The 16,541-nt window shown below is 43.1% G+C and overlaps 1 protein-coding gene across 1 annotated transcript in view; it reads left to right on the forward strand.

Annotated features, from left to right (window-relative positions):
* Window positions 1-16,541, forward strand: part of CREB3L2 (cAMP responsive element binding protein 3 like 2) — a 115,392-nt gene that overhangs the window by 52,493 nt on the left and 46,358 nt on the right. The window contains exon 2 of the mRNA XM_079786206.1: window positions 13,786-14,002. Coding sequence (XP_079642332.1) covers window positions 13,786-14,002 — 217 coding nt within the window. The remainder of the gene's footprint in view (window positions 1-13,785; window positions 14,003-16,541) is intronic.

The following is a 16,541-nucleotide window of genomic DNA, read 5'->3' on the forward strand; positions in this document are numbered from 1 at the left end:
AGGCGCACAGAGTTGGCAGAATTCAGTTTCTGAGGAACGCTGGGGGGCCTGCTTCTTCCAGCAGACAGGAGGAGAATCTCCCTGACGTCTAGATCTTCTGTGAAAGGGCTCACCCGCTTAGATCAGACCCACTCAGGATAACCTCCTTTTCGATGAACTCACAGTCAATGGAGTTGGGACCTTTATTATTTCTGTAAGATTGCCTTCATCATAATATAATCTGGCACTCATCGGAATGCAGCCCTGGTCCTAGGTCGTACAGGTCACACTCAAGGGGATCTTAGGGTGTGTCCCCATCATGCCGACAACCAAAACTGCTACCAAATGTTTCTAAAAGCAAAAGAAGCTGACTTTCAGTATGAAGACGCAGCTGGATCATGAGGAATCTTGATGACCACCTAGAATCTTGGGGTCATCTTAGAATTCAGCTTACTACAGTGGGTGAGAGAAAGCGAGTGGCTGGTGCTAGTCTGTTCTCTCCGTTTAACAGACTGTAATTTGGGAAGGGAGCAGGGGAGTTGGAGTGCAGGATCAAAGGTATTATTTTACGTATTTGTGGCTGGTGGCCCCAAGTCATGAGAGACCAGCAACCACCCCTGAATACAATCTAAGGATAAAAGCATAATTGTAGTGGTCAAGGACGGAAATTCTGATTTATAAAGAAAAAGCGTTATTGATCGTGCAGTTGTTGGGAGACCAGTCAGGGCCCACCCTTGTGGGGAGAGGGTGAAGGAAGGGGAGATTGTTTCTAGCATTTTCAATTCTATTGCGTCCAGAGTTCCTGACTGAAACTGTTTGTGAAGACAAACCCTGCACGTCCACTGGCAGCTACCTGGCTTGCTGGAGAAAGGCCCAGGTGATGTGGGTCCTAATTGCTGTCAACGTGGAGGACAAAATGAGAGAGGTGATTTCTGTCCATTTAACATTTAAAGCTTCAGGGGAAAATGGGGTGTAATTGTCCTGCGAAACCTGTCTTTAAGCCTGCACCTGCCCATAGATTATTATTATGTATTTGTGTTTTGTGTTTCTTTTAATTATCATGAGTGAAAAATAGAATATCCATCTTCTGGGCAGAAAATGTCTCTATTCAGCAATCCTCACTGTTCTTTGTTCCCTGGGGACTATGTAAACCAGATCTCACTTAATTTGATTAAATGGAGTCTGTGTTTGTTTTTTTTAAAAAAACAACAACAAAAAACAACAAGTGCTTCTCTCCCCCTCTCCGCCCTCCCCCCCCATTATAAACCTGTAGGTTTTTATTGTAGAAAATATTAATAATAAGAATAAAAAAACACATCTGTTACACTATGAAGAAGTGCTATAAACCCTTTTTTTTTTGCTAGATATCCCTCTTTAAATTTCTACGTAATAGCATTTGTAGACAGTTCTTTACTTGATAATTGAAAATATAGGGAATTCAGTTTTTATAATATATTTCCACTTTGATGTAGAATGTGAAAATTTTATTGTGATGTCTGTTGTGAACATTGATTAACAAATAGCTTTCTACCATAACATTTTAAATAGCAAGTAGCTATTTAAAATGTTATGGTAGAAAGCTATTTGTTAATCAATGTAATTTATGGAGATTATCTTATATGGGCTATTTTAAGTTTCAAATAGATAAACAACAGCTATCAAGTCAGGGGGATCCACCTTCGATCAGTAAACTTTTCTAAGTACTAGCCATGATCTTGTTGTTTTCACCCACTGCTCACTTCATTTATCTCCATCTGTCTGGTGCTGTAATGTCGTCGGTGCAGTGTTTGCTGCCTGCACAGGCAAAACTTGTGCTTTCTGTTTACTTTTCCCCTGGTCTGTTCCCAAGGCTACGTGTAAGAGTTTTTAAATACCTCTTTTGTGAGCTAGAAGCCCTAACAAACAAACCACTTCGTTGAGACTGGAGTATTAGCACTGGCACAACTTACTAATTTTACTGCGCGTTGCAGACATCACGAGTCAGCTCAGCGAGGTGGTCCAGCTGCCCCTTGGTTTTCCACACAGACTCTGTGTACGGCTTTGTGAGTTGCTGTTTTTCTTTCCCTTTCCCTTCTAAATGGGCTGCTGGTGGCAAAAATCTGTTTAAACAAAGGTGAGGAAAGGATCACTTTATTACAAGCCCAGAACTTTAAAAGTTAGTTAGAGGTTTAACCTATTAGAAACCCAAGCTTTGCAAATGTTGAAAGTATTAGGATTAATGGGGAAAGGGGCACTCAGATATTGGTGGATCTTAGGCAGTGGAGGGGATATAATTCAGTGACTCGGGTGGCCACTAAGAGAATTTTTTGACAGTGCCGTGTTTCTCACGAATAATGAAAACAGACCCATGGAAAGAACCTGAGTTAACATAGAGATTCCTCACGATCCAGCCGAGTCTACTTAATTGAAAGTTAGCTTCTTTTGCTTTTAGAAACACATGGTAGCATTTTTGGTTGTCAGCATGATAGGGAGGGGAAACTACAAGCATTTAGTGCATAGGATCCTGTAGTGGGCAGGACAATCCCAATCAATGAAGAAGCTTTTTACCTACAATGATAATCTTTTTACCTCAGCCCACATGGTCTGGTTGAGACTTTTTAACCACTTCAGAACTGTTGGTTTCTTCTAAGGAATGAAGCAGAAAACATGAAACTATGGCCAGGAATTTTTCTGGGCCTTCATGGAATTGTCTACTAGTAGTCCCCTCTCTCTCCTTCATTTCTCGTGGAGATTCTGCATAGCTAAGGCTAGAAGGATTTGGGTCCATGTAAGTGGTACAGATCAGGGGGAAACACATAACACTTTTTAAGTCTGATATTTCTCTCCATCTATACTTGGCCTGCAAAATTGAGTCTTCTCCCTCTCTTCTCATAAAATCCTGTCAGGTTGTTTGTCTCATAGACCAGCTGTTCAAAGGCAGAGACCAGCCAGTACTATCCAGCTGTTAGCTCAGCCACCCTTAGGGGAATTAGTTCTTTGCCAAAAGAGCCTCAGAAAAGGCTAGAGAGGGAGTTTCAGGGAACATTGACTCAGGCTTAAGATTTGTTTTCAGGCTATTTTATTCCCTTAGGCTTCCTACATGATAACTGGTCTCAGAATGTCAGAGCTGTAGTGGCTTTGGGAGACCAACTGGTTCTACTCTTCTATGTTATATTCTAAGGAGAGAGACTCGGGTTCCATGACTTGCCCAAGGTTACAGAGCCAAGTGTGAAAGAGGTAGGTCCTAATCCAAACCTTTTTCTTTCCAAATGGAGCATTCTTTCTACTACAATAGCAGCTGCCCTGTTGACTTCTTATTTATTAATGAAGCTTTGCTGACTTTCTTTCCAAAATATTCCCCACCCACACCAAGGCATTGCATCATTATTATATTCAAACCGTATGTAATTTCTGAGACCATTGGCTTCATGGGTAACTGAAAAGAATCTTTTATGACCAGAAGGCAACTGCTCCATATTTATGACGCAATTAGCAGTTATCCACACTGTCTAATCATGAAAAAAAGTAGAAGCATTGTTCTAAGTTGTTTTTTGGGAGAAAAAATGCCCAATTAAGCTGTTTGGTAACAAGTTGTAACAGGTGGTGTTTGCACCTGTTTCTCAGAGGGACTGCAGAATAGTTTCAGTTTGCTTATTCTCATAACAGCTCTGAGGTCACTAGGTTCTATTTATGGTCTTTTGCAGAAAGAGAAGATTATGGCCTCTTCCCCCCCCCCCCCACCTTTCTTAGACATTCTCCAACTCTTCCAAGTTCAAATGAAGAGGAAGGGCAGGGATGTAGCTAGATGATAGGGACTATCTGGTGGCAAAAACACCGAGAGATATACCTTTTGGAGCACCTGGGGTCCACTTCCAGAGAAAGACTTGAGAACCTGAAAATGTTAGTCAGTTGGGGAAAATTTTCCTGGCTGCTGCTTAGTTAGGGTCAGGAATCCTTGAGCATGTCCAGGACATTCTCTCACAACTACACTGCTCAATTTTTCTTCCTTTCTGTTGGTGCTCTGTCATGAACTCTCAACTGCTACTGGGTGATGATCTCATTCTTCTTACCTTGGGTTTTCTGTTTTTTGTTTGTGTTTTGTCAAGGGTGCCACCAAAGTGGAAAATTGGTAATCCAGTTTGGCTGTGACCAGTTATCTTATAAAAATTTGAGTGAGAGGTTTTCATAAAAATTATTATTGCTGGTCAAAATGAAAGGGCACTGAGAAACATATGGGTATGATGGTGGTGTTGATGATCTGTGGAGGACTTGCAGGGAATAGGAGAGGTGTCTTGAGTCTGGAGATATGGGCCTGGTTTTCAAAAGGGGAAAAGGGAGGTTTATCAATTATGAATTGATGAACTGAACATTGAGCCCTTTGGTAAGCAAATGGGCAAACTAGAATCTAGAAAGAGATCACTAAGAATAAAAGGCATTTAATGAGCCTCATTCTCCTGTGTAGTGTTACTAGGCTGAAAGATCAGAGAAATGCTTAATAATTTGCCCCAGTTTCAGCTAGGCATGTAGTAAAAACAGTAAAACAGCTAACATTTATTCCTCTCTTAGTGAAAGGAATTGTTTTAAGTGAATAGAGATCAGGCTATCTATGTATTCATTTGATCTTCACAACAGTTTTGAAGGCAGATTGTGTTTTTCCTAATTTCAGATGGAGGGGAGAGTGTTAGTGATTTGCCCAAGGTTACTGCTAATAGTTACAGAGCTGATCCAGAACATACATCTTCTAACTAATGAATCCAGTGCATAAAACACTCCTTCAGGTGGTTCAGATCCTCTGGTGTGTTTGAGCAGGCCAGTGTTCCAGAGGGGTGGGGCATGCATGTGAGATCTTACAGAGCAAAAGTCTAGGTGGCTTTAAGCCAGAACCTGACAGGGCGAATGGCATAGGGTTTTGCAATCTGTGGGATCCCTGTTGCTCTTATCTAGGGGTGAAAGGGTGCCTCCTGGCAGTGAGTCACTCCCTGTTAATTTAAACAACAAGGCAGACAGAGCCTGGCCCGGTGTAAAGCACTCTTCCTTTTCCCTGGAAGATGAGGTTATCTCAGTAATAATGATGACATAGCTGGCTCGTAAATAAAGGAAGGGTTTTGAGGGAGTATGCCATTTTTTGTTCCTGAAAACTTTATGGCTCCTATAATTTTTTTTTTTTTATACCTGACATCTTGCGCATCGGGTCTGGACTTGGAAATAGGATTGTTGTACATTGCAGAACATATGTCCTATTCAGGGAGTTCTGTGGAGGAAATCCTCCGTTTGGTGATCTTTATGTTTGGTCACCATCTTTCTTGTTACAGAATCTACAGTGTAAAGCGGTTAACCCTCAGCTCTTTGATTTCATGGACTGTCCTGGACCTTGGTTTCCTCAAATTAGAATGACCGGGTAGGCCCACATGATGTCCAACGTTTCTTCAAGTTTCACCAGTCTGTGGTTGGGAGCCTGTTATTGTAATCAGAAATATAATCAGAAGTTTTCTCAGAATGGCAAAATACCCCGTTTCAGTTATTTTAGGGAACAAACAAAGACCACCTTAGCTCATGCCTTCCTTGAAGGATATGAGGGCATGCCCTGATTGTCTCCTGGGTGCTTCTTCCTTAATCTCATGACTGATTTGTTTGAATGACACAAAACAAGGAATTTTTTAAAATATCAAATGTTAAGCTAAGAAGAACTGCTACAGACCATTCAGAATTAGATTGCATTTGGGGAAAGTGTATTGTTACCTGTTTCAATGATGAAAAAGTATGTCATTTAAAGGGAATTAGTATTGGTGCATTTCCTGTGAACAAAATGTCATATGTAAAAATTCCTATTTACATAAATAAATTAGGGGTGACTCTTTTTACAACAAATATATCCTACCAGTGGATTTATAATAGGGGTTCCTTTAAATAAGCATCCCCAAATGCCATTATAATTTGATCAGCCTATTTCACATACTTCTTTTACAAAGAAAGGTGCATCTGGATACCACAAAGTATGTATGTTTTGAAATAAGGCTCTTTAAAAAACAATTTCTGCTACTGTTTTTGAAATTTCAGTAAAGCAGGTATCACTTAAAAAACAAAACACAAAACCCTCCAAACCTCTTGTGTAATGGAGTTCCCAGCTTCTGCCCCAAATTTCTTTATTTAGAGAAATAGGTAATGCACCTGTATTTTGGTACTAGAAACAAATTAGGTCTCCTTGAAATTTTACTGTAATTGGGTTTGACTTTGAGCCATTTTTTTTCCTAGTGGTTTTGACAAAGCCACCATTTCCCTCCTGGTGGGCACCTGGCCATTTTCTGTGTGTAAGTGTGTAGGGCACATGCACGCAGGGCACATATAAGGTGGAAGAACCCCTCCAGTCTAAGCTTTCTTCTCCTTGAAGGGAGACCTCATTCCTTTCTCCTCCCTCTTTCCTCCTCTTTCCTCCTCTTCCTTCTTCCTCCCTCCTCCCTCCTTCCTCCTTCCTCCTTCTTCCTCCCTCTTGCCTAATACAGACAAGCTGTTTTTTGCTGGAGGGAAACCTTGGTTTCTAAAGTGAATTTGAGGCCTGCCCTCTAAATTATTTCTCTGCATTTCTTTGCGGCTTTAGGGGTGGTCAGTTTGTCCCCACCACATCCCCTCCCTCCATGACTCCAGTCTCTGGAGCGTTCTGTGCTCTGGGCAAGGCTCCTAGCTGCGATTTTTCACTAAAAACCTCCTTCCCTTCTGCCTGAGAGCGAAGCATCAGCCAGAGGCCAGCAGCCAAGGCAGCCGTTTCCAGGCAGCGGGCCTAGAGAATGGGGTCTTTGTGGGGCGCAGACAGCGGAGCCTGGCAGGCCTTGGGTCCCCACTCTTGCAGGGGGTCCCCTGGCTCTGCTTTCTGAACCCCTCACCTCCTGCCCTCAGCCTGCTTCACTGCTGGGCAGAGTAGCAGGGGACAAAGCTAAAAACCCCAAGAAGCAGCAAGAGGGCGTTTCCCCCTGCTTTTCCAAAGTTGGAAAGCTTTTCCATGTTACATTGCTTGCAACATTTCAGAAAATTATAGGGTGTGAGAGCTGAATGGGTTGTTAGCAGTGACCTATCACTATTTGTGTGTTATTACTATTCCCCCTGCGGGGAGTATTTAACTGGGGATCCATGGAATCCTCCTCTGCCGACCACGGGCAGGCTTCAGGGAGTGGGTGCCAGCCCGTGTTTGTGTGTAGTGCCTGTGGGTACATTTTGGGTGGAAACGTTCTTTAGATTCTCAAAAGGGTCCACATTAAAAAAAAAAAAGGTGAGAAACTACTGATTAAGTCTAAAGTGCACGCTATCACTCCGAGAGAGAGAGAGAGAGAGAGAGAGAGAGAGAGAGAGAGAGAGAGAGTTTTACAGACAAGGAAACAGTCCAGAAGAGGTGGAGTGACAGCGTGTGAAGGGCAGGACCGGATTCGCTCTCCCGTCCTTGCTCTGGTCCAGCACTCTTCACTTAGCTCCAGCACAAAAGATGCCTGTGGGCCCACCCTGGGAGGGCAAAATGGCTTTGAACATGCTCTATGAGCACGTTGGTCCATAGGGGAACAGGACATCCCTTTCAGGTAACTCATGGAGCACGGTGCCTTGCTCGGAGTAGCTGCTCACTACACGTGTTGAGTGAGCGGACCTCAGGAGCAGAACAAGGAAGAGAGCTTAGTAACTTCATGCAACCAGTTGTTCGAGCTCAGGAATTATGAAGCCTTCATTTTCCTCCTACTTTATTTCCCCTGCCTTACCCCCATGGCCTGTGTTCTTGGGCCAACGGTTAGCAGCAGGTGGCGGCCCAGAACATACACCACTCTTTCCTTGCAAGCTCCTCTGGCAGCTAGTTAATGAGCTTCAAGCACAAGTGTGAATGCTTCAGAGCCATGGCGGTTTGTTATGAAGGAACTTATATGAGGTTAACAATGTCTCCTACTCATCTATCTGATTTGTAGATTTGGATAAACACTGTAGACAACTGATAGCACTTATTTATCATTGTTGGGAGGCCCAGGCTCTAATTCCCATTTGTTTTCTGTTTGGCTGGGATGCTGTAGAATGATAATGGAAACGAGATAGTTGATGAGCGCAGACCATCTATGATCTGTGCCAGGCTCAGAGGGGGTGGGGAAAATGTTGACATCTGGGTTATAGTTTATAAGGCCTGATGACAAAAGATTTTAGTTGGCTATGAAAGGAACATCAAGGAAAAGTAAAAACATCAAATTAAGTAACTCTTCTTTGAAGGGCTGGAGTTGGTCAGGGAAGTAAAAGATCAATTAAATGTGTCTGTCTAGGATGACTGAAAAGAAATAGATTTGTTGGTCTGATCGATGTTTCTCTGTCTCTGGATCTGTTTTTGTTCATCGGTTTATGTTGTTCATTATATTCCATAAATGAGTGAGATCATGTGATATTTATCTTTCTCTGACTGGCTTAAATCAAACCTCAGAGGGAAGGTAGGGGAGGGTGGGGGTAACGGGGAGAGATCAACCAAAGGACTTGTATGCATGCATATAAGCCTAACCAATGGACACAGACAACAGGGGGGTGAGGGCATGAGTGGGGGGGGGGGTATGGGGGGTAATGGGGGAATAAGGACACATATGTAATACCTTAATCAATAAAGAAATTAAAAAAAAAGAAATAGATTTGTTTTGTCTTAGTTTCCTGATGGGTAGAAAGGAAAATGAAAGGATGTTCTAGGAAGAACAGTGTGCAGGTAGAAAATGCCAACATTTCATTGCTTTAATTGTGACATGGTTTTGTGTTTTTAAAGAGCTTTTAAAAATGATTGCTGTGTCAGTGAAGTGTTAATTGCATTACATGTTATTTAATTTAATCCTCACAGCAGGAAGCTGGTGCTATTGTTATCCTCACTTTACAGGGAGGGATTATCTGAGGTTTTGAGAACTGAAGGCGCTTGTGCAGGTCTGCACAGGGCTGTCTGGTTCCACAACTATATTGTCAGACTGTCATAAGGAACTCCTTATGGGTTGGAATGAAAGTATCTTGTATGAGAATACAGTAAAGGGAGACAAGACTTTGCAGGACATTTGGGGCCAGGTTGGAAGGTGTTATATGTTGGGTATTTTGTAATTGGGAGACAAGACCTCAACACAGATTCTTTTTTCTTTTCTTTTTATTTTTTGTTAATCCTCACACAAGGATATTTTCCCATTGATTTATAGAAAGAGTGGGAGAGAGAGGGAAAGAGAGAGAGAAACATTGATGTTAGAGAAACACATCAATTTGTTGCCTCCTGCACGCACCCCGGCCAGGGTCTGGGCCAGGGAGGATCCTGCAACCAAGGTATGTGCCCTTGACCAGAATCGAACCTGGGAACCTTGGTCCGCAGGCCAATGCTCTATCCACTGAGCCAATCTGGCTAGGGCTCGACACAGATTATTAAAGGAAGTTGCCAAGCATCTTCCCTGCGGTGAGGGAGGAACGTTCATGTCACAAGGCAGAGGTTTAACCCTGTCAGGAGGTTTCTTTCAACCTGGAGATTCTGTACCATTACTTTGAACCCTTTGGCAGACCCATGCACTAGGGGCAAGTAAAGATTTTCATCCTTGTTGCCAATGTTCCATGGAAGTGATACCAGGAGCCTCTCCATCTAACACCCCTCTGGCGTGTTTCTACACTTTGAATGTGGAAGACTGTGTGTGAATTAGTGAGTGGATGGGCTGTCAATAAGTCCTTCTTCTTCTTTTTCTTTTTCTTTTGTTAATCCTCACCTGAAGATGTTTTTTCCATTGATTTTTAGTGGAAGGGAGGAGGGAGGAGAGGGAGAGGGAGAAGGAGAGAGAGGGAGGGAGGGAGAGAGACAGAGAGAGAGACAGAGAGAGAGAGATCAAAGTGAGAGAGACACATCAATGGGTTGCCTCCTGCATGTGCCCCAACTGGGGCTGGGGCTCAAACCTGCAGCTCAGGTACGTGCCCTTGACCAGAATTGAACCTGTGACCCTTCAATGCATGGGCAGATGTTCTAATCATGTAGCAACACTGGCCATGGCTTTTTTTTTTTTTTTTAACTCTAGTGTCCACTGTGCGTCAACTTTAGAACTTGACTTAAATGAAGCAGCATGCTGTGGTAGACAGTGCATGGGCTTTGGAATTGGCTAGACTTGGGGTGGAATCTCAACAGCTGTGAAACCCCAATCCTGGGCAATGTACCTATCTACTCCTGAGCCCCAGTTTCCCCATATATAAATGGGACATATCTACCTTATAGGAAAGTACCTAGCTCATTTTCTGAAAGTCTAACATGTTCAAGCATTTAGTTCATCAGGTGAGTCCAGCACCCGATTCTATCAAGATCATCAAAGACTAGCATCATGGTTTATACTTGTTAGAACATCTCCATGCATTTGGATTGTGAAGCTCAAATACTTCTTTCTTGGAGAAACAATGTGAAAAAGTTCAGTCAATCTGAAATAAGTGGACCGTTGTTCAAGGTCTGTCTCTCTCTTTTTTTGTTTTTTTTTTACAATATTTTTTATTGATTTCAAAAAGGAAGGGAGAGGGAGAGAGAGATAGAAATGTCAATGATGAGTGAGAATCATCGATCAGCCGCCTCCTGCACACCCCCCACTGGGGATCAAGCCCACAACCCAGGCATGTTCCCTTGATCAGAATCGAACCCGTGACCCTTCAGTCCGCAGGCCGATGTTCTATCCACTGAGCCAAACCAGCTAGGGCCAAGGTCTGTCTCTTAATAGTAGGTGACAGAGATCTTGGACAATGGTATTGTTGTGAGCATTAATGGGTGGGAAAGCTAAGAAATTAAAGTGAACATTAGACTCACTGGTGGTGGTGCCTTAATATACTAGATGCCTTTGGCCAACTAAGTCAACCTTTAAAACTTGTAACACTGTAAAACTTGACTATTAGGCAGAATGGTGAAATGCTATTGTGGCCATGTTCTTGAAAGAGCAACTAAAATTGCTTAGCCCTTGGGTTCACATGAGTAATCCTTTGCTAACATGTGTTCACTTTGCTCCTTTCTCTGGTGTTTGGGCTCCAAGACCATAGGCCCCTCTCTCACTGGCTGACATTAAGGATGGGCCAGTTCTGGCCTGCCCTGCACCAGCAGTGGGATGTTGACCTGTCTGCTGAGCCCTGGAGCCCGCAGCTGTCAAGGAAGCCCAGCTGAGGCTGGGAACTACTCAGTGCTCACCATTTTGCCAAGTTCCTAGGTGTGCAGGGTGGTTAGGCACAGCTGGTCCCTTCTTCTGAGGAGGTTCTTTAACAGAGGAGAGTTTATCAGAATGCATTTGATAACAACTCTGAGTTCTTCAGGATTGATCATCATTTAGGGCTAAATGGTTTGGTAAGATGATAATTACTACAAAATCCAAAGTAGGGGATTCAGGGATGGTTGGCAGAGTTTGAGAAGGTTTATTATTGGTTATCCAGGGATGTTCATGGAAACATTCATTAGTGCCGCACCCGAGAAAGAAAACTGTCAGCAGAGTAGCCCAACCTGGCAACTTCCATGGGAAAGCGGGCCATCAAAGGGAGCCTTGTCTCAGGACAGAGTGGATTCCAGAGGTGTAGCAGGGCCAACACAGCTGGCCAGAGTCGACATTGCAGCTCAAGGGACAGAACTGTGGTTTGGAAATGCAGGGACTGTGAGTTCAACTCTTGCTTTTGCATTTTACATTCTACGATTTATTTCTCTTTCATTACCTTAACTTTGGTCTTGAAAGGAACTCTGTCAGGTACCTGCAGAATATTTACCATCAGGCCTCCAGTAAATTTGTCTTTGGGGAGCTGTTTAGGGAATCAGAACAGGTTATCCTGGAGTCAAGGAAACCTGTGTTCTGATCTTAGCCTGAAGCTGTTCTGCTCCTCGCTACAGCCTATCAGCATCCCGGGGGGCTTCTTAGAAAAGCAGAACCTCAGGCCCACTAGACTTGGGAGTCTGCATCTATGTCTTAAGATCCCTGGGCGATTCATAGCACATAATGTTGGTGAGCTCAGGGAAGGCATGGGCTTTTTCTATCTTCTTATTTGTTGTTTTGTATCTCCAGTGTCTATTTAAAGTCTAGCATGTGTGGCTGCTAAATACATGACTCTTCCTCTGACTTGGGCACATCTGAACTTCTAGGGACTTTGTAAACTTCTAGGAACTTCACTGGACAGTGCGGTGGGGAGTGGGGAGTGGAGGTGGGGCCAACCTTCAGAGGTTCAGAAATTGAAGTGAGCATTAGAATCACTGGTGGTGGTGCCTTAATATAGATGCCTTTGGCCAACTAAGTAAAAATCTCTGAAGGTGGGTCACAGGATTGGTACTTTAAAAAAATTTCCCTTCCTGTTCAAGAATGTTTACTACAGTATCATATAGAATAATAAAATCTTTACATACTCCTCCAGAAGAAATGGGTAGATACAATGGAATACAATTCAGAGGTTTAAATGAATGAAATAGAACTACATGTATAAACATGAATAAATCTAAAAAAAAGTTTTTGGAGAGAATAAAGTTGCAGAAGGATGTGTGAAGTACAGTACTACTTATTAAAGTTTAAAAAAGTTCATATGTGCACCATGGAAACATATACATGCAGTAAAAGTGTGGATGGGAATGATAAACACCAAGTTTATGGTAGTAGTTAACTTTGAGAGGGAAGAAGAGGATTGAGTGGGAGTTTTATAGTCCTTTCATGTTTTATTTCTTTAAAAAAAGAGTGAGGAAAAAAGGTTGCAGCAGCAAACATGAAAAAATAAGGTGTTTCCCCCCCCCCCCCAAAAGGAATGAATACCTGGTTATTTGTGGTATTAGACTCTACAGCAGCGGTTCATCCCTGGAGAACCGCTAGCAGGGTCGCCTAAGACCATCGGAAAACACAGATATTTACATTACAATTCATAACAGTAGCAAAATTACAGTTGTGAAGTAGCAACGAAAATAATTTTATGGTTGGGGGTCACCACAACATGAGGAACTGTATTAAAGGGTCGCGGCATTAAAAAGGTTGACAACCACTGGTCTAGAAGGACGTCCAGAAGGACATCTGGTCTAATTAGCATATTACACTTTTATTATTATAGATTATTCCTGTATCATCTTCATGGTATGGTGGAGGCTAGACAGTTGGTGGTGTTGGAAATGGGGGATAAAAACAAATTAAGGAAAAAATGTAGATGAACAAAGCCCAGGTGGTGGGGAGAATAGAGGGGTGCTGCCTTTGATGCCTTTGAACTTGGCACTTCGCTATTCACAACAGGACAGCTATTTTAAAATCTTCCCAGTGCAGATCGTGGTAGGGAGTTACAGTGATGGCCCCTGTGAGTCATGCTGACACTCTCTTGCAGTGTGACTTTGCCATTCCTTCATTGAGAGGTGGAATCTATTTTCCTACCCTCTGAATCTGGGCTGGCCGTGTTACTCGCCTTTACCAAAAGAATGTGGAGGGAGGGATGATGTGTGACTTCTGAGGTCATTCAGCTTTGTTTTGCTCCCTCCTGGAACATTTCTACCACCATGTGAGCAATTCCAGCCTGAGAAAGCCTCTTTGAGCAAAAAGCCCAGGTGTCCACTGTCCTGGCCCAGCCCAGCCCCCAGCCAACCTTCTAGCTCACTATGGTTCTATCACGGAACCCAGAAGAAATCAGCTCACCCACCCAGTCGACTCACCAAGTGGTGAGAAATAATAAACTGTGGCATTTTAAGCCACTGAACTTTGGGGTAGTATGCTGTGCAGCCATAGATAACTGGACATTGTATCACAGTGACTTCGATTAAAGCTCTGGATGATATATTTGCTTTCAAATTCGTGTGTAAATATCAGATCATGGTACAGAGAAACTGAGTTCTTCCTCCTGTGTTTCTTGCAGCACTTCTCAGAACTTCTGGATGAGTTTTCCCAGAACGTCTTGGGTCAGCTGCTGAACGACCCTTTCCTCTCAGAGAAGAGCGTGTCGATGGAGGTGGAGCCATCGCCAACATCCCCAGCACCTCTCATCCAGGCCGAGCACAGCTATTCTCTGAGTGAGGAGCCGCGGGCCCAGTCACCGTTCACCCATGTTACCAACAGTGACAGCTTCAATGATGGTAAACTCAGAGCAGGGGCCTTGGCACCTTTGACTCGGAGCAACTTGAGGGTGTGGAGTGTGGGTTATAGTACTGTCAGCACCCGCGGTAGCCACATCTTACTCTGTGTGCAGCTTTGTGCTTGGGTTGTGGGGAAATGCAGAGAGACACAGGGCACATTTCTCTACCCCTGCCTGTGTTCTCTGGGAACGTGCTATAACTAAATGATAGTAATTGCTTTCTGTGATCCCGTGGATTGGGCAGCAAAGCATCCTTTTACAAACCAGGATGGCCTATCTGGTTGATAATTCCATCAATTCCATTGTTTCAAGAGTCCAAGGCCTTTCTAAAGTTTTACATATGTCTCCTTTTGCCCTGCTTGACGCCCCCCCCCCCCGCCCCGCCCCAGCCATTCCCACCCCAGGCAAGCCCCCACTGCCCCAGTGTCGGTGTCCATTGGTTATGCTAATATGCATGCAGACAAGTCCTTTGGTTGCTCTCTAACCGCCCCCCTCCCCTGCTATTTGTCTCTGGATCTATTCTTGATCATCAAATTATGTTGATCATTATATCCCACATATGAGTGAAATCATGTGATATTTATCTTTCTCCGACTGGCTTATTTCGCTTAGCATAATGCTCCATGTCATCCTTTTATGAGAAAGAGTTTTTATGACTACTCTTCTCCATAGAAGCTTCTTGGGCATCCTCTTCGTCCACTTCCAGCATGTTCTTTTGAGCCCCATGTATATGAGATCTTGGTGATCATTCCTAGACTTCCTTGATGGTGACCCTTTCATATCCATCATCAATGCCATTGGGATGGTCTTTGTTGAAGGTCTTGTTTTTCTGGTCTCATAGAGTAAGAAGACCATTACTCTATAGGCCTTTAATTGGTACATGCCTTATCTTCCAGACTCTCTAAGGTATATATACCTTTTATAATTAATTTTCTATGTTTTGTTTTCTCAGAAGTATAACCAGCTATTTCAGTACTTTTAAGTAAATTTTAAAAACTGTATTCTCTAATCCTAGTTCAGCATATACCCTCTTTTCACGGGAGGATGGTGTGGAGGGGAATGCTTACTAACGCCACCTCCTCTGGCTTGACCTTGACCTGGGGTTCCTCCCCTCCTCATACCACTGAACATATGGCAGAATCTTTGGAAAGTGACTCCCTACAGAACAAGTTCCCCCATGCTCCCCTTTGGTTAAAGGCAAATACCTGTATCTACTTCTTCAAATAGGGGGTTACCTTTGTGGCGAAATCCTTCCTCCAGGAGGGGTTCCAAGATCTACCACTGGCCTCTGGAAGAACCGACGCTGGGCAGTAAAACATGATTTCTTGGGATAGAGAATGCTGTAGGTTTTTTCTTTTTCATCTCAGATACGTTCTTCCTTTGACTAGAGGTGTACTGATCAGCAGTCTAGGAAATCTGACTATATCCTCAGGGAAGGGAATGCCCCAAATCTGTGAGTGGATTCTTTCTTGGCTGGACCCTGCTGGAACCTTGACTATGTGCTCAGATTTTTCCTGGAAAGAGGTTAGGTCCATGATGACTTAATCCTTCTCTGTAGTTGTGTACTTTCAGGAGAATGGGGTGAGAGGAGGTCTCTTGCGAGGTGGGGGAAGAAGAAATAGAACTAAAATAATTTGAGATGTGGAGTTGTAGTGAGGGTAAAATGAGCTGATATATTTAAAGAACTTAGGACAATACCCACTATATAGCATTTCAGTTAATCAATATTTTCCTTCCTTCTCTCCTCTTTCTTCTTCTGTTGTGGAGTTGCTATAATTGTTGTTCTTTCTTCTTTTTCCTTCTTTTCCTCCTTCTTCTGCTTCTTTTGCTTCTCCTCTTTTTCCTCCCTTTCTCCTGCTCTCTCTCTTCCTCCTCCCTCAATTCTTATTAAATCACTTTAAGGAGTGACCTGAATTCAGACTCAGGAATGTGCTTGGTCTCTGTTGTGACTGAATACTCCTCATTTGTATCACTACATGGAGGAGAATTATAGGGAGTCAACCTTCTCCTGAGTTTCAGCTTAGATAAATTCATGCAATGCTTGCCTTCGTTTTATTATTTTAAGAATGAACTTTAACATTAGATGAAAGGTACGAATGTCCTTTAGATTTGTTCCCATCCTGAGGTTCTGTGTGGGTGTGGTTTCATTCGTACCTGCCTTTGCTCATGGTTTCTCCCCATACTTGCTTTTCTGCTTTGCCTGTTATTTCTACAATCTTTTTAAGCCTCTGTTTTAAGCCCTACTTCCTTTGTGGAAGTCATTTCCATGACCTCTTGTATTAGTTATTTATTGCTGTGTAATAAACCTCCCAATATTAATGGCTGAAAACAATAATTATCATTTATTGCCTCTCATTATTTCTGTGGATTTTAGAATTCAGGAGTGGCTCACTTAGGTGGTTCTCATTCAGGATCACCCATGAGTTTGAAATTAGATGTTGGCCAAGCCTACAGCCATCTGAAGAGTTCTCCAGGTTTAGAAGGTCTACTTCCAAGGAGGCTCACTCACATAGCTGGTAGTTTGATGCTGGTAAATTGGT

The sequence above is a fragment of the Cnephaeus nilssonii genome (assembly GCF_951640355.1).
Source record: "Cnephaeus nilssonii genome assembly, chromosome: 12".
In the NCBI taxonomy this organism is placed as follows: Eukaryota; Metazoa; Chordata; class Mammalia; order Chiroptera; family Vespertilionidae; genus Cnephaeus; species Cnephaeus nilssonii.